This window comes from Aotus nancymaae, unplaced genomic scaffold (genome assembly GCF_030222135.1).
Source record: "Aotus nancymaae isolate 86718 unplaced genomic scaffold, 86718_ANA_hifiasm-v0.15.2.pri h1tg000002l, whole genome shotgun sequence".
NCBI classification, from domain to species: Eukaryota; Metazoa; Chordata; class Mammalia; order Primates; family Aotidae; genus Aotus; species Aotus nancymaae.
The window spans coordinates 34,114,210-34,137,250 of NW_026988413.1; the positions used below are offsets into that span (position 1 = coordinate 34,114,210).

At 35.1% G+C, this 23,041-nt stretch overlaps 1 protein-coding gene across 8 annotated transcripts in view; it reads left to right on the forward strand.

The window, feature by feature from the left end:
- The window catches only part of CADPS2 (calcium dependent secretion activator 2), a 579,466-nt gene that overhangs the window by 386,543 nt on the left and 169,882 nt on the right, over positions 1-23,041 (forward strand). For all 8 annotated transcript variants that reach the window (XM_064373922.1, XM_064373927.1, XM_064373929.1 and 5 more), the window contains exons 10-12: positions 4,713-4,821; positions 5,837-6,037; positions 21,644-21,780. In XM_064373922.1, coding sequence (XP_064229992.1) covers positions 4,713-4,821; positions 5,837-6,037; positions 21,644-21,780 — 447 coding nt within the window. The remainder of the gene's footprint in view (positions 1-4,712; positions 4,822-5,836; positions 6,038-21,643; positions 21,781-23,041) is intronic.

The following is a 23,041-nucleotide window of genomic DNA, read 5'->3' on the forward strand; positions in this document are numbered from 1 at the left end:
AAGCTAAGTATATGAGTTTAAAAAAGCAATTAAGGCCAGGCATAGTGGCTCACACCGTAATCCCACCAATGGGAGGCTGAGGCAGGTGGATCACTGGAAGTCAGGACTTTAAGACCAGCCTGGCCAACATGGTGAAACCTCGTCTCTACTAAAAATACAAAAAATTAGCCAGACCATGTGGGTCACATCTGTAATCAAGCTGCTTGGGAGGCTGAGGCAAGAGAATTGTTTAACCCAGGGGGTGGAGGTTGCAGTGAGCTGAGATTGTGCAATTGCACTCCAGTCTGGGTGACAGAGCAAACTCTGTCTCAAAACAAAACCAAAAAAAAAAAAAAAAAAGAAAAGATATAAATCTCCCAAATTGAAGAGATAAGAAATATGGCAGAAATTAAGGAAATAAACAAACAACAGAGAGGATTAGCAAAATGAAAAAATATTTTTTGAAAACTTTAAAAAGGTGAATAAATCTCTGGCAGAATTGATTATGGAAAAGGCTATAAAATGGCCAAATGAATGATACATTTGAAAAATGAGCAAATTGTTTCATCAGAAAGGAAGACAAAACTCCAAATGACTAATGAACAGAAGGGAATATTCTTAGTCCTATTGGCAACAAGAATTGTAAACTCAAATAATAGTGAAATGCCATTTCCCATCCATCAAAGTTGGCAAAAAAAAAAAAAAAAGGATTCAAAGTACCAAACTTGGCAAAGATGTATTAATATTATATCTGGAGTGCTCATATACCACAGGTATATATAGTACATAAAAATTGGAAAGCAGCTAGGCAACATTCAGTAAAGATAAAGATCTGCACGCCCTACAACCTAGCCATTCAGTCCTTGACATGGTACTAGAGAAACTCTCACACTTGTGAACAAGACAAGGTGTACAAGAATGTCCATCATGGCATTGTTTATCAGGGCAACAAGTGAAGGAAAGTGAAGGGCATCACTAGGAGAGTGGTTAAAGTGTGGTAATTCAAGTAACAATATTTATATCAAGATGGTTAAGGATCAGAAACACTGAACTTTTGGGGAAGAAAGTTGCAGAATAATATGTATGATCCATTCATAGGAAGTTTGGAAACACAAAAAGTACTTATTGTTGTTTATCAATTTTCTTATATGTGGTACACATTTCAAAACATCATGGAAATAATCTAATAAACAGAAAAGTCAGCATGGTGTCTGTCTCTGAGAAGAGAAAGGAAATGGACTTGGCTGGGCGTATATAGGCATTAATTGTATCTATCCTTTACAAAATATGCTTTAAAGCATATATATCTCTAAGAAATATACACATTCATTTATTATTGTACTTTATATTTGAGATATTTCATAATATTTTTAAGATAATGCTGTGTAAAATAGCTTTATGAAAGAATAGTGTAACTTTGGACTGTTATTTTTCCAGAGTAAGAGAATGGACTTTTTAGAACAAATAGAATCGGACTGTTACTGTTTACCTCTCAACACCCCTACCTCCAACCCCTTAACCCTCATCCCCCAAAACACCCACACAATTATACCTTTTTAATGTAAGGAAACTGAAACCTTTAAGTGATAATAATGTATTTTTTAAAAACTTTATGGGAGCCACTGGCTTTCATTTGTAAGCCTTAGACATATGCAGGGGGAAAAGTAAATTTATTGACAGTCTATAAGATGAAGAAAGAGACAAGGAAAATTTAGTGTAGCAAGAACCACAAGTATCACAAGATATTGGCCTCAATCTCCCCTGGTAAGGCTTAATGTCGTTTTTATTTTTCAAAATAGAAATAACTTTATTCTTTTTTCCAATTTAAAATAATGTACATTCTTTTTAAAAAAAAAAACTCAACACTAAAAAAAAACTATCATATCACCGTTCTATAATAATCACCATAAATATTTTAATATATATGTCTAATTCATATATATATAATGTTTACTCACAGAATCACATTCTACATTTTTGCTTTTAATTTGCTCTTTATGTTACAGCTTAGGAATAGTTCTCATATTAAGAAAAAAAATCTGTCATGTCTCTTTTAATGGCTCATAGTATTATAACATATAGTCATGCCATGATATATTTTAACCAAACCGCTTATATGCAACACTGCAGTGAAGACAATGCATATACATCTTTGAGTACTTCTCCATTTGTTTGCTTGAGATACGTTCCTTGCCGGACAAAGGAATGCATAAGAAATAGTAAGGCTTTTGGTACTGTATCAGTAAGAGTTCTCCAGAAAGGCCAGCAGGCTAGAACTCCAGCAGAGGCTGATACTGCAGTGTTGAGGCATCACACAAAAATGTCTTCTTTTTCAGGAAATCTTAGTTTTTGCTTTTAAGGCCTTCAGCTGCTTGTATGAGACCCACCCACATATCAAAGATAATCTCCTCTACTTAAAGTCAACTGAACAACTGTAGATGTTCACCATTTCTACAAAATACTTTCCCAGCCACATTTAGATTAGTGTTTGATTAAATAACTGGATGCTATAGCCTAGCCATGTTAACACACTAAAAAAGTGAGTAAACCTCTGACAAAATTGATTATAGAAAAGGGTACAAATGACAAAATAATATATTAGAAAATGAGCAAACTATTTGATCAGGAAACTCAGAAAAGAAAACTTCATATGTTTATCAAATATAAGGGAAAATTCTCAGTCCTATTGTAATGGGAATTGTAAACACAAATAACAGTGAGAGCTTTTCCCATTCATCAAAATTGGCAAAAAGATAAAAAGATTCAACATAACCATGCTTGGCAAAAATGTGTTGCATCTTTGTACCTATGTACTGTGATGTATGTAAAGCGTAAGTGTGGCACAGGACCTGTTGCCAGAAGGCCTTCCACAAAGTCTGCCCAAGTTTCCATTCAGTCACCCATATGGTGTAGGTATGGGTGAACCATTTTCATTTTTGCTAATCTAATCAGTATTTTTTCTAATGAAGTGTTATGGTTGTGTTGATTTTCGGTTCTAAATTAAGAATTTGTCGTGCAACTTAGCAGTCTCTAACATAGTAATTTCCACAACGATCTGCACCTTTTGCTTTGTAGAAGAGTAGACAGGAGCAGAGAAAAGAGCTCCTCTTTGCTCAGAACAGAAAATGTATTTACTCCTTTTAAAAGTAACAATGTTGGTCTTTGCATTACACCTGTCACTACCTCAAATCTCTCTTTCTGGCCTCAGGTACAGAGAGTGGATGTGAAATTTAAAAAAGAAGTCTTCTTTTACCTATTTTTTACCATGTATTCTGAGTTTTTTCTGTTGATTTGTAGTTCTTTATATTTCTGATGTGAATTATTGATTCAATATATGTTTTGCATACATCTTCTCTTAGTCTGTTGCTTTGCCTTTTTTACTTTCTTCATGGTACCCTTTAATGAAGATAATTCCTCAATTTTGATGTAGTCCCGTTTCACTGTTTTTCATAATTAGTTTCTCTTGGGGTCCTATTGAAGTAATCACTGTCTATTGAAAGGTACTATGTTTCCTTAGTTTCATTTTATGTTTAAAAACAGAAAAAGGAAATAATTAACATTAACCAAGCCTGGGTAACATAGAGAGACCCTGTCTCTACACATGATTTTAAAAATTAGCTGGGCATGGTAGCATGCACCTGTGGTCCAGCTACTCAGGAGGCTGAGTGGGAGGAATCACTGGGTCCCCAAAGGTGGAGGCTGCAAGTAAGCCATAATCATGCCACTGTCCTCCATCCTGGGTTACAAAGTAAGACCCTGTCTCAAAGAAAAGGAAAAAAAAAAAAAACCACGAACACACTATTTTCCATGGACTCTGTATTGTAGGATATTTTGCAATTTAGATGTATATCCACCAAACAGCCTTTTCTCCTGCTGGGAACAGAACCTCCCTCTGTCTCTGTTGGGGGACCTTGTAAGAGCCTACCTGTTGTACAATCTAACATTCTTTGCTGAGTACGTGAGCTCTTGACCCAAACTGGGCTAATGAAACATTCCCCCCTTATAGTATTTTGTTGACATATGGCCTTATGGTCCAAGCAGGCACACTCAGGGAGGTGACTTCAGAGCAGCTATGGTTCTAGTAAGACTTCAGCACAAGGAAATGAAGCCAATTCCAAAAGACAAGAAGAATTAAGAGGCAGAGCAGATCTTGAAAGTCTTGTCACTGGCTGCCCAAAATTTACTCCATCCTTGCCCTGCCTGAGGGTTTCATTATGTGGGCACTAAATTCTCAACTTTTACTGAGATCTTTTTTTACTTTGTTAAAAGTCTTGATAGAAATATTCTTGAAAATGTGGTCCTATGGTTATGTAAATCTAGGACTACTCCTAATCTCACTCTTAGATATTTACAGTCTATGTTAGCATATTAAAAGCCATAAGAAACCATAGCAAAAGAAGGCTATTTATATTCTTAATAGGTTAATGATCCCAAATGTATTAACATGAATACTTATTTATGGTGCTTCTATTAATATAGAAGCTTAAGCAGCAAATTACTGACCTGGGGAATGCTGGATCATAGGCACAGAAGACCCGGCAAATGCAAGCTGATGAACAAAAAGTGCTTTAATCTCTGAGCTAGGTTTTGAAAAATGCTAAAATTTACTAATTTATGTGCAAATTATGTTATGTTTTTATTTGGGAAAAGAGTGGTTTGGTAAGAAAAAAAATCAAAAGTTAAGTTTGGCAAATATGACCAATCTTTAACCTTTTTTTTTTTTTCTCGAGCAGGTTAGCCAATATACCTTTGCTATGTGCAGTTATAGAGAAAAAAAGTCTGAACCACAAGAATTAATGCAGCTTGAAGGCTATACTGTGGATTATACTGATCCCCACCCAGGTAAATCTTAATTGAACCACTTTCCCTGCCATGCAATTCTTATAAATATCCTGCGTCTGTTCTACATTTTAAAAGCTTCTCGATGAATAGGATGCATATTTCACTTATATACCTGGGCAAGACTTTATGAGATTCAAATTATCTCTTTTGGATGGCTTTTATTTTTAGCCGTATTTCATCATCTCCATTATTATTACAGCACAAGGTTGAAATGTGTAAAAGTCACTGTAATGGAATAATTATATGAGAATAGCAATGTTTTCAGAAACTTCTCTCAAAAGCAAAAGTTATAGCAGAAATAGGCAAAAAAAATGGCAAATGAATTATTATATTATAACTACTAATTTTCTCCCAACAATACATTCTTGTACTTCTTTCTTTCCCTTCATATTAATACTGGAAAGAGTACTGGACAGCTGATATCTAAAAATAGTTAGTGAATAAATATTAATGACATTAATATCTAAGATCAAGAAACACAGATATTAATAAACAAATGATTGGTAAATAGAGATTTAAGAAATATAAATCTATGACTATATTAACTAATTGTTCAATTAAAATGCAAAATATCTTCTCTGTGAAACAATTTTATAAAAGATAAAATAACATGCAATACGAAATACCATTTTTGTTTTAATCATTATATACTTTTCCTGCATGTAGAATGGCAAATATGCTGACAGATAAAACTTCTTTTTCTGGCATGAAATATCAGATTGTGCTATGCATTTCTGTGGAGTATGTTTATATGTCTTGCAAAATGCTACTGTGTTATGGACTGTTTGTTTCCCTAGGTTATTTTTTTTTTATTTCTGAGGTGATATGGGGACTTAAACCTTTTTGTTATTGTTTTTCTTCAAATCATGGATTGTGGATTTGATCCTTTAAACTAAATATTGTTTAAAACATTGAACTGCTAACATCAAATCCATTCTTTTCCATAAGGTCAGTTAGTGAATGAGACTAAAATCTGCCAATCCTATTTTTAATGATGTCTTTCTTTCCTCCACAGGGCTTCAGGGTGGTCGTATGTTCTTTAATGCTGTTAAAGAAGGAGATACTGTAATATTTGCCAGTGATGATGAACAGGACAGAACATTATGGGTTCAAGCCATGTATAGGGCCACAGGTCAATCATATAAACCAGTTCCTGCAATTCAGACCCAGAAACTGATTCCTAAAGGAGGAACTCTCCATGCAGATGCTCAGCTTTGTAAGTTTTGTTAAAAAATAATTTATCAATTAATAGCCTTAATAAGATATAAAATTGAGGCAAATTTGTTCAGTATTATAGTTTACATCATTAATTGATTCCTAATTAAATAAAAATAGTTCATATTAATAGTCATATAATCAGTTATCTAATTTTTCACATAAATCTGGAGTAAATGGTACATCTGCTTTCCAATCATGGATTTGTCAAGCATTAGGATATTTATAGAAATCTCAAGAGCAAATAAGAACATTCTCCAAAACTTCTCAAAGGAAAATTTATTTTAGTTTATTATGATTTTGACTTAAGTCTCCTATAGGCGTGGAAAAAGTATTGCAAAATCAAATTTGCTTTGATAGGATTTCAGAATACCAAAATGATGAACCATTACTTTCTAGAGTTGTTCTTAATAACCCAGAAGGATAATTTAGGGCTATTTTTTTGTTGTAGATTAATAAAAATATTAAATCATAAAGCCAACTTTTTTACCCTCATGCCTTAAAAACATATCACTTTTTGAATACTAACTTTAGTCCTTAAGAGCTATATTTTTAATTTTTATTTACTGATGTTTAATAATTATAGAATTATGGTCAAAACATTTTCAAACATAGCTTTGATAATTACTAAACCAAATGTTTTAGCTTGTTATACTCCTTTACAAAGCTTATCTCATTTTACCTGTAATAAACATTTGTCCTTAACTTTAAGCTCAATTTGGGGCTTTTGATTCTGAGATTCTTCTCCAAGGGAATAACATCTTGACATGCATTATTTTCTTCTTCTGCTTTTCATGCAACAAGTGACTTTTCTCTTTTCTTTTTAGATATCCTTTAGTATCATTTCTGGCCATCCTAAACAAAGACATTTAGTTCAAATAATTAAATGTGGACCATGAGCTTTTCATTTCTTTATTTTAGAAAACACAGACCATACTACCATACTCATAGGTTATAATTAGATTGGGGCACATTTTTAATATGTAGTAAAAACTATTTAGGACTATTATATATTAATTTTTTCATTTATTTAAAATTTCTTCTTTAAAATTAGTAGCATTGTCATCCTAAAAGGATGACACATACCTTACCTAATTTGTAATTGGGTTATTTTCTTATTATTGGGTTTGAGAGGTCTTTATACAGGCATGCCTCGGAGATATTGTGGGTTCAGTTTCAGGCCACTATAATAAAATGAATAGCTCAATAAACTGTGTCACACAAATTCGTCGATTTCTCAGTGTGTATAAAAGTTATGTTTGGCTGATGCAGTGACTCAAGCCTGTAATCCCAACACTTTGGGAGGTCGAGGTAGGAGGATTTTTTCAGGAATTCGAGACCAGACTGGGCAACATGGTGAAACCCTATATCTACAAAAAATACAAAATTAGCTGGGCATGGTAGTACATGCTTGTAGTCCCAGCACTTGGGTGGCTGAAGTAGGAGAGTCATTTCAACTGGAGAGGTGGAAGTTGCAGTGAAAATAGTGCCACTGCACTCCAGCCTGAGTGACAAAGTGAAACCCTGTGGCAAAAAAAAAAAAAAAAAAACCTGGCATGGTGGCTCACACCTGTAATCCCAGCACTTTGGGAGGCCAAGGTGGGTGGATTAGGAGGTTTGAGACCAGCCTGGTCAACATGGTGAAACCCCATCTCTACTAAAAGTACAAAAGTTAGATGGGTATGGAGGCTGAGGCAGGAGAATCATTTTAACCCAGGAGACAGAGGTTGCAGTGAGCCGAGATTGCACCATTGCACTCCAGTCTAGGTGACAGGTAGAGACTCTATCTAAAAAAAAAAAAAAAAAATATGTTTACACTATACTGTAGTCTATTAAGTATGCACTAGCATCATTCTAATAAGTATTAATACATAATTTTAAAATATTTTATTGCTAAAAATACTAGCAATCATCTGAGGCTTCAATGATTATAATATTTTTTTCTGGTGGAGGGTCTTGCCTCAACGTTGATGGCTGCTGACTGATCAGGTTGGTGGTTGTTGAAGGTTGGGGTGGCTGTGGCAATTTCTTAGGACAAGGATGAAGTTTGCTGCAGTGACTGATTCTTCCTTTCACAAAATATTTTTCTGTAGCATGTGATGGTGTTTGATATCATTTTGCCCAAAGTAGAACTTCTTTGAAAATTGGGATCAGTCCTCTAAAACCTTACCTCTGCTTTATGAACTAAGATTATGTAATATCCTAAATCCTTTATTGTCATTTCAACAATGTTCATAGCATCTTCACCAACAGTAGATTCCATCTCAAAAACCACTGCCTTTGCTCACCCAAAGGGTCCAGCTTCTTATCTGTTCAAGTTTTATTCTAAGATTGCAGCAATTCAGTCACATCTTCAGGCTGCCCTTTTAATTCTGATTCTTTTGCTATTTTCATGACATCTGCAGTTACTTGCTCTACTAAAGTCTTCAGTTCCTTAAAGTTATCCTTGAGGTGGATTCTTCATTCCTCCAAACTCCTGTAAATGTTGATATTTTTACCACCTTCCATGAATCACAAATGTTCTTAACGGCATATGGAATGGTGAATCCTTTCTAGAAGTTTTTCAATTTACTTTGCCCAGATGGCTCATAGGAATCACTATGGCAGCTATAGCCTTACAAAATGTATTTCTTAAATAATAAGACTTGAAAGTTGAAATTACTCCTTGATCTCTGGGCTGCAGAATAGATGTTGAGTTAGTAGGCATGAAAACGTTAATCTCCTTGTACATCTCCAGCAGAGCTCTTGAGCAACTAGATGCAGTGTGAGTGAGTAATAATATTTCGAACAGAATCTTTTTTCTAGCATTGGGCCTCAACAGTGCACTTAAAATATTTAGTAACCTATGTTGTAAACAGATGCACCTTCATGAAAAAATGTACTCATTTTTTCCTTTATAGAGTACAGACAGGGTTGACATAGCATAAATCTTAAGGGCTCTGGGATTTTCAAATGGTTAATAAACATTGGCTTCAACTTAAAGTCACCAACTGTATTAGCCACTAATAAGAGAGCCTGTACTTTGAAGTTTGAAACCAAGCATTAACTTCTTTCTGACTATGAAAGTCCTGGATGGCATCTTCTAATAGAAGATTATTTGCCTACACAAAAAAAATCTGTTGTTTAGCATAGCTACCTTCAGTCATGATCTTACCTGGATCTTTTGGATACCTTGCTGACATTTCTGCATCAACCGTTGCTGTTTAACCTTGCACTTTTATGTAATAGAGCTGGCTTCTTTTCCTTAACCCTCATGAACTGACCTCTGCTAGCATCACACTTTTCGGAGGCTTCTTCACCTCTTTCAGCCTTCATAGAATCCAAGAAAGGTAGGGCCTTGCTCTGGATTGGGCTTTGATTTAAGGGAATGTTGTGGCTGGCTTGATCTATGCAGACCACTCAAAGTTTCTTTATATCAGCAATAAGGCTGTTTTGCTTTCTTATTATTTGTGTGTTCATTGGAATAGTAATTTTAATTTACTTCAACAACTTATCCTTTGCATTAACAACTTGGGTGCTTGGTGCAAAAGGCCTAGCTTTCAGTCTGTCTCAACTTTTGACATGCCTTGCTCACTAATCATGATCATTTGTAGCTTTTAATTTAAAATGAGAGGGATGGGATTCTTCTATTCATTTGAACACTTAGAGACCATTTCAGGGTATTAGTTAATCTAACTTTAATATTGTTGTGTCTCAGGAAATAGGGAAGCCCAAGAAAAGGCAGAGAGATAGGGAACAGTCAGAACACATATAACATTTAAGTTTGCCATCTTATATGGGTGCAGTTTGTGGCACCCCAAAACAATTACAATAATAACATCAAAGATCAGATGACAATAATAGATGTACTAATAACGAAAAACTTGGAAATACTGTGAGAATTACCATAACGTGACAGAGAGTCATGAAATGAGCATCTGTTGTTAAAAAAGTGGCACCATACGCTTGCTTGACATAGGGTTGCCACAAACTTTCAATTTATGAAAAACACATCTGCAAAGCACAATACAATGAAGTTTGCCTTTGTGTTCTGAATACACGATGTTTGTCAGATACATGATTTGCAAGTATTTTCTCCTAATCTATGGCTTGTCTTTTCACATCTATTAATAGTGTCTTTCAGAAAAACAAAAGAAATTCTTAATTTTGATGAAGTCCGTTTTATCAATTTTTTTCATAAATGTGCTTTTGATGTTATAACTAATGGATCTTTGCCTAACTCAAGACTGCAAACATTTTCTTCTATGTATTCTTCTAGAAATTTTACAATTTTAGCTTTTACATTTTACAAGCTTTTGAGTTAATTTTTGTATATGGTGAGAGGTATCCATTAGTATTTATGGATGGCATATTGATGTCCAGTTGTTCTAAAACAAAGAGTTGAAAAGAGTATTGTGCCCTGAATTGCTCTTGCACATTTGTGAGAAATCAAATTAACTACATATGAGTTTATTTCTCAGCTATCCTTTCCTTTCCTTTGAAAAGTTTATCTGTCTTGATATTATTACCACACTGTCTTGATTACTATAGATTTGTAAATCTTACAGTCAGATAATCCAAGTCCTCCAAATTGGTTTCTTTTATTCAAAGATATTTGGCTATTCTTTGTCCTTTGTATTTCTCTATGAATTTTAAAAATAAATTTATTCATTTTTAATTGACAAATAATGATGGTTTATATTTATGGGGTGCAATGTAAATTTTTAAAACATCTTGACATTCCTTGCTGGGGATTTTATGGGAAAAAATATATAGGTTGATCTATAGGTCAGTCCTTGGAAAATTCTGGAAAACTGACTTCTTAATATTGAGTCTTCAATACAGTGTATCACTTCATTTGTTTAGGTAGTCTTTAATTTCTCTCTGGGATGTTTGTAGTTTTCAGTGAACAGATCTTGTACATCTTTTGTCAGATTTATTTCTAGGTATTTCATTTTTGTTGCTAGAATAAATGGAATTTTTTATTTCAGTCTAATTGTTCTGTTATCTTTGTGATTGCTTTAGAATTTAAAGTATACATTTTAAATTTATTATACAACTTCATGTATAATATGTGAACTTTACAATAGTAAACTTCTATTTCTCCTCTCTTGGCTTTTGCACTATTCTTGTCATATATTTTATTTCTATATATGTTGTAAACCCCACAATACATTGCTATGATGATTATTGCCTGATTCAATATCTTTTAAAGAAATTAAAAGTGAAAGAAAAATATTATATACATGTTCATGTAGTTACCATTTCCACTGCCTTTCATAGTCTAGTGCACATATTTTTACTTCTTGAAGAACCTCCTTTGACTTTTCTTGTAGTGCAGATCTGCTGGTAATTAATTTGTTTGTCTTCTTTTTGGGGGGAACTTTATTTATTATTATACTTTAAGTTCTGGGGTACATGTGTAGAATGTGCAGTTTTGTTACTTACATAGATATACACGAGACATTTATGCAGCCAACAAACATCAAAAAAAGCTCATCATCACTGGTCATTAGAGAAATGCGAATCAAAACCACATTGTGATACCATCTCATGCCATTTAGAATGGCGATCATTAAAAAATCTGGAGACAACAGATGCTGGAGAGGATGTAGAGAAAAAGGAATGCTTTTACACTATTGGTGGGAATGTAAATTAGTTCAGCCATTTTGGAAGACAGTGTGGCGATTCCTCAAAGATCTAGAACTAGAAATACCGTTTGACCCAGCAATCCCATTACTGGGTATATATCCAAACGATTATAAATCATTCTCTTATAAAGACACATGCACACGTATGTTTATTGCAGCACTGTTCACAATAGTAAAGACTTGTTTAGCTTCTTTATATATGAAATGTCTTTGTTTTACCCCCATATTGAAGATATTTTTCTTTTAGTACTTTGAAGATGTTGCTCCACTTTCTTCTAGCTCGCATTTGTTTTTCCAATGAGAAATGGGCTGTCATTTTCATTTGTTCCTCTATAAATATTGTCCTTTTTTCCTCTAGCTGCTTAAAAGATTTTTCTCTTTAACATTATTTTTGAGCAATTTGATTATGATGTCCCTTGGTATAGTTTTCTTCATAAAAATGCTTGTTCTGAGACATGGTTAAGTTACTTGTTAACAATTTGATCCTTTCAAGCTTTGCTTTCAAGTTTTGTTAGGTGAGACCAAGCAATGTTTAGTCCAGGATGCATCTCCCATTTCTGGACCAGCATCCTTCTTAATACTCTAACTGATAACCTGTAAATTATGAGATTTTATATTCATTTTTTTTTTTTGAGATGGAGTTTTGCTCTTGTTGCCCAGGCTGGAGTGCAGTGGCACGATCTTGGCTCACTACAACCTCCGCCTCCCAGGTTCAAGCGATTCTCCTGCCTCAGCCTCCCGAGTATCTGGGATTACAGGCATGTACCACCATGCCCAGCTAATTTTGTATTTTTAGTAGATGGGGTTTCGCTATGTTGGACAGGCTGGTTTCAAACTCCTGAACTCAAGTGATCCACCCACCTCGGCCTCCCAAAGTCTGGGATTACAGGCGTGAGCCACCACGCCCGGCCGAGATTTTATATTCTTGCTGTTGAGAAGCAGTGCTATTCTAGGCTGTGTGAGTTTGGGGCACTGTCCTCTCGAATCCTTTAGATTCCTTCTTTCCCTTTCTACACATGCATGAGCTGATGGGTAGTCAGCTGAATTCTTGTGGGAGGCCTTCTGCAGATCTTGAGAGTTTCTTGCTGTGCAACTCTCTTTTCTCCAGTACTCTCTCCTAAAAACTCTAGTTACTGTGGCCCTACTTAACTGTCCGCTCCATCTTCTTAACTCGGAGACCACTGGACTTTTCTTGAGTTACTGTTCCTTGTGCCATGGGCTATAGAGCTTCTCCTGGCAGTAAGCTGGGATGACTCTAAGGCTCACCTTGTTTCCCATTTCTTAGGAATCACTCTCCTGGGTTGCCCAACATGCAGTGTTTAAGATTGTAATTTTTTAAAAAAATACTTAGTTCAGTTAGGAGGGTAAATTTATTCTCCATTATGCCATCATGACCAGAAGCAGAGTGAATTTTTTGTTAGTTAGAACATGGTTTCTCAATTTCAGCACTATTGACATTTTGGGCTAGATAATTTTTTGCTTCAGGGCAGGAAGTTGATTAAAGGCTTTTTCTGTGCATTATGTGATGTTTAACATCATCCCTGTCCTCTCCCCACTAGATACCAATAGTTTTCCACCTGGAGACTGTTTTTGGTCCGACAATCAAAAATATCTCTGGACATTGCCAAATGCACCAGAGGGTAGGGTTGCAGTTGGTGAGGAATCACCCCAGTTGAGAACCACAGAATTACAGTGACTTGATAGCTATTTTAAAAAATAAAATAACATGGTGAAACCCCGTCTCTACTAAAAATACAAAAAATTAGCTGGGCACGGTGGTGCGTGCCTGTAATCCCAGCTACTCAGGAGGCTGAGGCAGGAGAATTGCCTGAACCCAGGAGGTGGAGGTTGCGGTGAGCTGAGATCGTGCCATTGCACTCCAGCCTGGGTAACAAGAGTGAAACTCCATCTCAAAAAAAATAAAATAAAATAGCTATTAAAAAATAAATATTGTCACCCTTCTTCACTTGTGTTCCCATATTTTTTCTTAACGTCCTGAATGCAAGGAATGCCCAAGGAATGTGCTGAACTCATGGCTATTGTTGCTTGCACACAGTGGCAAGAAAAGTGGTTAGGAACCACTAACATAGAACTTTAAGACCGTAGCTAAATGATACAGAACTTTTTGAGACAGAGTCTGCCTCTGGGGAGAGAGGGAGAACAGTGGTGTGATCTTGGCTCATTGCAACCTTTGCCTCCAGGGTTCAAGCCATTCTCATGCCTCAACCTCCCAAATAGCCTCCCAAGTAATCTCAGTAGCTAGGATTACAGGTGTGTGCCACCACACCCACCTAATTTTTGTATTTTTAGTAGAGACAGGGTTTCTCCATGTTGGCCAACCTAGTCTCAAACTCCTGACCTCAGGTGATCTGCCAGCTTCAGCCTGCCAAAGTGCTGGGATTACAGGCATGAGCCACTGCGCCTGGCCCTGTAATCTGTTTCTAACAAAACTTTTCTATTATTTGATATCAATTTATAATCAAGGCAGGATTGATCAGGCTACGGAATTCTTGTGTCTCAGCCTCCCAAGTGGCTGGGATTACAGGTGCATGCTACCACACCCGCCTAATTTTTGTATTTTTAATAGAGACGGAGTTTCTCCACCTTGGCCAGGCTGGTCTCGAACTCCTGACCTCAGGTGATCTTGCTACCTTGGCCTCCCAGAGTGCTGGGATTACAGGTGTGAGCCACTGCATCCGGCTCTGTAATCTGGTTCTAAAAAAACCTTCCTATTATTTGATATCAATTTGTTGTTAAGGCAGAAATGATTAGGCTGTGGGAACTGAACTTACTTGTTATAACTACAAAGCCAAACGGTTTTAATTTATTAACAATAGCTGACTTGTATCCAGGCTAGCAAAGTTTTTAATCAGGGCAGACCTCTGCTGCTTCTGCTTTATCTTTCTTTGAAGAAAAAAAAAAGGTAAAACCTCGGTCTCTACTATAAATACAAAAATTAGCCAGGTACAGTGACGCATGCCTATAATCCTAGCTACTCAGGAGGCTGAGGCAGAAGAATATCTTGAACCCAGAAGGTGGAGGTTGCAGTGAGCTAAGATTGTGCCACTGCCCTCCAGCCTTGAGACACAGCAAGACTCCGTCTCAAAAAAAGAAAAAGAAAAGTGAAAAGAAAGGAAAAAAGAAAATGTTCTACCTCATCAGAATGAGATTACTGACCCTGACCTATCAGAGAAATGCCATGAATTCCTCCAGAGAGTAGTTTCTCCCATAGTATTTTCCTCCCTCCATTGACTTCTATAATCATTTTTGTTTTCTTTCCTAACAATCTTTTAGAAGAACAACTTTTAAAATCATGAGTAGACATTGAGAAAATAAAATAAAATTTTAAATGTCTAGTTGTATAAATATATATAGGCCAGATGCAGTGGTCCACACCTGTACTCCCAGCACTTTGGGAGCTGAGGTAGGGGGATCATGAGGTCAGGAAATCAAGACCATCCTGACCAATGAGGTGAAACCCCATCTCTACTAAAAATACAAAAATTAGTAGGGCATGGTGGCACATGCCTGTAGTCCCAGCTACTGTGGAGGCTGAGGCAGGAGATTCACTTGAACCCGGGAGGCAGAGGCTGCAGTGAGCTGAGATCATGCCACTGTACTGTTGCCTGGGTGACAGAGCGAGACTCCGTCTCAAAAAATATATATCTATATATATGTTCCCAATTCATTTAAATATGCTCTGTTTCTCATTTCTTTGCTGACCTGTAGCTGGTAAAGGTAAGTATTTTCATGATTTTTTTAAATGAAATATTTTTAAATAATTTTAATAATATGAAGTTTGAGGAATATCATCATCTTGTTTATAGGGTCAATCTTCTACTTTCTAGCCAAACCCAGAACATTTAGGTTAGCTTTATTGTTTACAAAACAAAAATGTCTATCACAACAAAAAAAGTAGAAACAACCTAATATCTACCATTCATACAGGCACAAAGGTAATAGCCACGAAGGTGTTGTAATAACATGCAAAACAAATGGTCAATATGTTAAGTGGAAAAAATACTGAATTAGACATTAGACATGTATTATTTTCACTATATTAAAAAGCCATCCAATTTATAAAGCAAAATATAGGTAGAATTACACCTAAAATATTCAGTGGATGTGTTTTATTGGAGGCACTAGTTGCTACTCTATTTCTTCTATATTTGATTTTTCTTTGAAGTATGTATTTTTATTTATTTTTCACAAACTCAGTGCTTTAGAATTAAGTATGAATCTTAAAAAGAAGCTTATTTTTTTCTGTGCATGATGGCGTGTGTCTGTAGTCCCAGCTATTTGGGAGGCTAAGGCAGGAGGCGGAGGTTGCAGTGAGCTGAGATCACATTACTGCACTCCAGCCTGGCACCTAGCAACAGAGCAAGACTCTATCTCAAAAAAAAAAAAAAAAAAAAAAAAGCTTTTTTTAAATACTAAGCATATTAATAACTAAGAAAAATAAAAAATTTATAAAATCTAACTTACTGGAAGACAACCTTATCTCTTTAGGACATTAATAATTTGTATGTATAGATTTCTCTAATAAGCAAATCAAGTCCACTTATCTTTTTTTTTTGTTTGACTCTCTGGATATATAAAAATTCTAAGGGAAGAGAGTGAGCTGAAGGGGTGGGAATGAGGCTAGTAAGCAATTTTTCACTTCAAATATAACGTACTACCATTGCCAAATTGACTAACATTCTTTGGTTAAACTGTCCTTTGTTCTCTCCAACCAAATTTCAGTGCATGTACCCTGGTTTTCACTGTCCCTCAGTTATATATGTAACATAATACAATCTGTAGGTCACATAATACAATATGACAGTAGTAGTTGACTTCCAATAATAATATCAAAAATTAACCAGAAAAACTGCCATTTTTTTATTTTTAAGTTAATATTTTTAAATTCTTACATTAAAATACAAACTGACATTTAATTTTGTGAACTTATTTTCCTGATTGATCTAATATGTTAAATTTCACACTTCATAGAAAATGCATTTGTCTTTCTTTTCATTGAACATATTTTTTCTAATAAATGTTCAATATTTGCTTTGCTTATTTGTACTTCTAAGCTTCTGTGTTGATCAAAGTTGTCATCATGTGAAAGTATTACTTATGTGTTATTTGCTGCAGAAAGCAAGATATGTTAATTCATATATCAGGTTTTGAATCAATTTAAGCAAAAGAAGCTAAACAGTTATTTGGGTCAGTAATAGAGGTGTGAACAAACTCCTTTGCTTTTCAGCAGAAAATGTGTACATAAAATGTGGACATACTATCCAGACTGATCTAAGTAAAATTTAAAAATATTAAGCTCTTCCTATTAAAGCCTACATGGATGGTATAAAAAGAGAAGTGACACCTACTTTGCTGTGTCACTTTTAACTTCCTGTACCTTCTCAAGCTCTATGAGCATTTGAATTATAAAAAGTGTATAATCAGATGTGAGTAGTGGTAAATGCAGCTACAGATGAACTCCTAAACACAGGACAGTACATTGTATTATATTTCAAAACCTTCGTTTGCTGCTTAGTTTAGCTCAGTGTTTTGCAGAGAGCAGTCTTGGCTGACAGCATCCTCTTAGTCCTTTTGATACTAGAGTCCCACTCCCAGACACTGGAGTGACCTCAGAAAGCTAATAAATGGCCTCCTTTTCTCCTCTAGAATGCCCCTTTACCTTTTATTCCCCTTTTCCTTTTATATCCATGATTTTTCATGACAATGGGAGCAGCAACAAATGCAGTATCATGAGAATTTGTGGCAAAGAAAGAAGAAATATTTCAGTTATTTTTTTCAATCTCACATTCTCTCTGACTTAGATGCCTTTCCTGGGATTTGGATTTTTGAGCACTTAAGGGGCAGGCTGTGGTCAGTGCCCACCAAAAAGCCCCCTCACCACAGTGGGGTCTACTAGCTCACTGATAGTCCTCATGTCATTTCCATACTAGCTATTTTCAAGTCTGTATTAAGTCGATACTGTCAACTTACTTATTCTTTTCTCTTAACTTCCAGCAGCTGTTATCCTAATGAAAAAGCTTAATTTTTAGGTTTCACTTGCATAAAGCCTCTATAACTTCTTAAATCTATAGCAAATAGTCATCTTTCTAAATTTGGGTTTCATTCCGTCTACTATTAGCACACCTGGTGACAGTACCGCCTAAAGATGCTGGAGCATATATCCAAGTGTTGCCATAGAAACTCCACCAGTATCCTCAATTACCGTGTCTCACATCTGTAGTTAGTCCATAGGTTAATCATCACAATTTATGACAGTTTTGCAGCATATTGCTTAAGCTCATAGCTTGTTGGTTTGTTTTGATAGTTGTCATATTGTTTCAGAAGATAGATTGAACTGAAAATTTCCATTATCAGAGAAATTTTTCTAACACCATGAATAATTTTCTGTTTAAAACTAGTTACCATCATGTTGTGTTATAGTAACATTAATTGAAGATAATCCAGTATAACCCTGTTTTGAAGCCTTGGATTTGGTAATTGACTAAAAGCATGTTTTGCATTTGATTTAGATGATGCCTATGTCTCTCAGGAGTTGCATACAGATATGTTATGCCTGTAGAAAGCTATGTGAACATGTCTTTATAAAAATAAGAAACTAGATAATATTTTAATGGTATCTGATTTCCTATTTTACATTAGTTCATGAGAGAACTTTAAAGCTAAAGATGGCAGGGAGGAAATGGGGAGATGTAGGTCAAAGGATAGAAACTAGCACATATGTAGAATGAACAAGTCTAGAGATATAATGTACAACATGACAACTAGAATCCAGGAAATTGTACTGTTAGTGATTTTTGTTAAGTAAGTAGATTTTAGCTGCTCTGTCACAAAAAAGTAGCTATGTGACATGATAGAATTGTTAATTTTCTCCTGTATATAACCATTTTACTATCTATGTGTATCCCATAATATCATGTTGTAATGCTTAAATACACACACACACACACACACACACACACACACACACACAATTTTATTATTACAAAAGCATTTCAGTAGTATTACATCTGTTTCACTCCTCCTAGCTTTGATGCTATTGTTGCCTTACATTTCACTTTTCAGTATGTTTTTGTTGCGGGGGCAGCAGATGGAGTCTTACTCTGTGGCCCAGGCTGGAGTGCAGTTCGTGCAATCTCAGCTTACTGCAACCTCAGCCTCCTGGGTTCAAGCATTTCTCCTGCCTCAGCCTCCCAAGTAGCTGGTGCCCACCACCAAGCTAATTTTTTGTATTTTTTAGGAGAGATGGGGTTTCACTGTGGTGGCCAGGCTGGTCTCGAACTCCTGATCTCAGATGATCTACCCGCCTCGGCCTCCCAAAGTGCTGGGATTACAGGCATGAACCACCGTGCCTGGCACTTTTCAGTATGTTAGAAACACTTGTATACATTTGCTATTTTGTTTAAAACAAGGGCCAGAGGGACAGCAAACTGAAACTGACTGCCTGTTCTTGAAAATGAAACACAGCCTACCTACCTGCCTGTCTCTCTCTCTCTCTCTCTCTCTCTCTCTCTCTCTCATTTTTTCATTCAGGGAGGTCAAGACTGTTACTTTTTTGTTTATTTTATTAATAAATTCATGGAAACTAAGGCTATACTGGCACATGGTGATGTATTTTTGCATGAAATGTTCCAAATGGTGCTGATCTGATATAGAAAGAAAGAAGTAAAGATACTTGGTCTTCACAGCCTGTGTTTTAAAGATAGAATGATTCCAAAGAGCACATTTCACTTTCATAAAATTACAGCTCTAGAAAAATTGAAGGTTGTTGATTTTCTTAAATAAAAAATTTAGTGGGTTTGTTTGCCTGTCTGTTTTTTCCAAGTAGAGTCTGTATTTGTGACTCAAAGTGCTATCGTTAATATCGTTTTTATCACTAATAGTAATTGTTTGAAAAATAATGTTCCATTCATGTATGCGATTTGGTAAGACTTGTTACCTTAGCAGACATATGGTTTGGAATATGTATTACCTGAGGAAAGTACTTTCTAAATTTACTAAAGTATGATTTAATTATAGAAATGAACTATAGACTCTTTTTTCAGAATGACATTTTTATTTAAAGATTGTATGCCCATTTTTTAATTGCTTCTACAAATCTTTATGGTAGGTCTTTTTCCTGTGAAATTTATTGCTGTCTTGTTCTCAACAAATTAACCATTAATTGGCATTATTTTTAACTCCTATTATAACCTTCTCTGGTGCAAGAAATAAGGTATAAAATTTAGCAGATGTTTTATAAAACTAGTAATTTAATTTCATAATAATGATACTAAAAGAATGTTTTGCTGAGATAAATGGAAAAGAATATTCTAAGAAAATTTTTAAAATACAAAAAAAATTCCAATTTCATGTGAGCTTTACAGTTTTAATATTCTGCCTCCTACTCATCTGATATTATTTCATGTTACATTATCATGTATTTAACTTTATAGTAAAAGAGACAGAAGAATAAAATACAAAAGAAGTTGAATTGTATATTAGTTCAGGAAAAGCTGTTTAGTTTTGTGTTCATCCAGTTAATGTTAATTTGTCACATGTAATGTATTTAATCATTCAGGTAATTATTAAATGTAAAGGTATATATATGCTATTTTCTCTATGGATTACAGCCTCACACCCTACATATCAATAAGCTGCCATTCATTGATTACTTGCTATATTCACCTTTTCATATCTGTCATTGATGTGAGATGTACATTAGTTTGTGTATCTTTTTTTTTTTTTTTTTTTTTTTTTTTTTTGGTGTGATTCTGAGGACCCTTCAGCTTGAATTATACAGTTCTTCCATCTACAAATATGGCTGAAAGTTGAACTTGACATGGATCAATATGATCTGGGCTAAATATCTAAATGTGACTGATTATGTTAGCATCATGTCCACAGATCAATATTGAGTTTTATTATGAGTCCAGCTCCATAATTGGATTTAATCAATAAACTTTTGTCTCTTTTCCTTTACAATTTTAGGATTGTACTATATAGGTTTGAGAGACTACACTTAGCTTACATTTAGAACTCTGCTTTTCTTATGATGACCAGAAAGAGATCTATCTATGAATTTTAAGGAACAATGGGGCTTCAGTTTTACCATTGTGAGAAGAGACCACTTTTATCTTTATAACTGATTGCTTGCTCAATATGCGCTATGTTTCTTACAGAGCTAATGTAATAACACCCCAGCACTCCTTTGGGGTAGTGTGTGGCTTTTTTTCCCTATACTTAGTAAATAACTCACATTGAAGACTTTGACAAAACATACCATTAATGAAAGCAATCATAAAAGCTTGCCTTTTGATAAACCCGCAGGGTCTACAGGCGTTGAAAGATGCAATCTGTAAAGAACAATAAATTTGGGCCTTTGATTGAAGTGCCATTTGGGACGTTATGCTTTGTCTGCATATTTGCACAAACATGATGCTCCCTTTTTTATGTCTCTTAAACTTGAAGCTCGAGAGCGCTCATTGCCATTTTTACATTAAGGATGGTCCCATTAAAAGCTCCATACAAAAAGAAGACTGGAAGTGATCCAGCTGAAGCGTGTGTGTTCATTTCTGCCCTAGTTTGCCATTTGGAAAGCAGTCTTCTGGCCATCGTTGCTGTTTTTTATTAATAGACCTTAGTTCTTTTCTAGTCAATTCCATCAGTAAATGTAGACTTAAAATACAACTTTTCTCAATGTTGGAAAATAAGATTATTCCTCTGATAGATATTAGCAGTAGCTTTGAATGGAAACAGAATTACTTCATTCTAAATAATTTGTAGATTTTTCACTGTCATTTTTACTTAGGCTTCAAAAAGTTTCCAATTTATGTTAATATGCTGAATTCTTGGCATCACATTTAGAAGACTACAGATATGTAGCCTTCTGTTATGAGTCATACATTTTTTGTTCTTTACAACCTGTATCTGTCCATCATTAAGCCTGAAAAGTAAATATACTATACCTGAATTTACAGATGGAGATCGTTTTCAGAAACATGGCATAGATGAGTTTATTTCTGCAAACCCCTGCAAGCTTGATCACGCCTTCCTTTTTAGAATACTCCAGAGGCAGACTTTGGATCACAGACTGAATGATTCCTATTCTTGCTTGGTGAGTACAAGTCTATCTATCTAGTACCCTATAGGTTGGAATAAAAGATTTTAGAAAGTGAGAAATATTTCTTATAAAGCAGCAATTTTATCCCTGACTCATTTAGTAATGGTAGTTGGAGTGAAGGATAAAGGATTCCAATCGATTGCTTCCCAATTTGAAAATTATACACTTGAAGACCACTGCTGTGCCACTCAATAGACAGGAGAATAGACCCAAATAGATGCTAAACTGTGGTTTGTAAGTCCTTTTAAAGAAGACTCAGTGAAAATAGAAGGCTTTAAATGAAGACTTTTTAAAACCTCTGTTATAGGACTTACATCTGTACAGACATTTTAAAGTTGAAGTTCTGTTCTTCAGATGTTGACACCTCACATTTCTTTCTTTGGCTCTTATAAGGATAACCTAAGTGGCAGGGGAGAGAAAGAGTGAAATTGAAAATATGACAGGAGCTATACATAACAAAGGAAAGTTTTGGTTTCATCTAGCCATCTAAAATGTAACTTGAATTCCTTGACAAAAGGAAAGGAGTGAATTAAATTGAGTAAACTCTTTCTTGGTATGTGTTGAAATTGTAGCCAAAATTTAGGATATGAAGTATAATTTATTTAAAAGGAATGCTTGACACCTCAGAATACGGGGACTAAACTTTATAACCTAAGAACTATGTGTGTTTTTCCAAGCATTTACGTTGTTAATAGCAATTCCTCTGAAATTTTTACAGCCAGAATATGCCTATTTCTATCACCACTTTAATCTCTTGGACACTGAGCATAGTACAGGTTGAATATTTCTCATCCAAAATATTTGGGACTGGAAGTGTTTCAGATATTGAATTTTCTTCAGATTTTAGAATATTTGCATTTTATATGCAAGGTGAGCATCCTTAATCCAAAAATCCAAAATCAATTTTCTTTGAGCATTGTTTAAAGAAAAACCTTAGCCAAATTAAGTTTAACAGAGCTTAATTGGGCAAAGAAGAATTCATGAATCAGGCAGCCTCCCAAGCCAGTGTAGGTTAAGAGACTCCAGTGCAGCCACATGGTAGAAGAAGCTTTATACACAGAAAAAGGAAAGTCACTTACAGAAAACGGAAGTGAGGTACAGAAACAGCCAGATTGGTTACAGCTCAGTATTTGCCTTATTTGAACACAGTTTGAAAAGTTGGCCACCTTTGATTGGCCCAAACTCAGTGATTGGTGCAATAGTAGACTACAGTCTGTTTACAGTTCCATTTAGTTTATAATTCATGATGTACAGA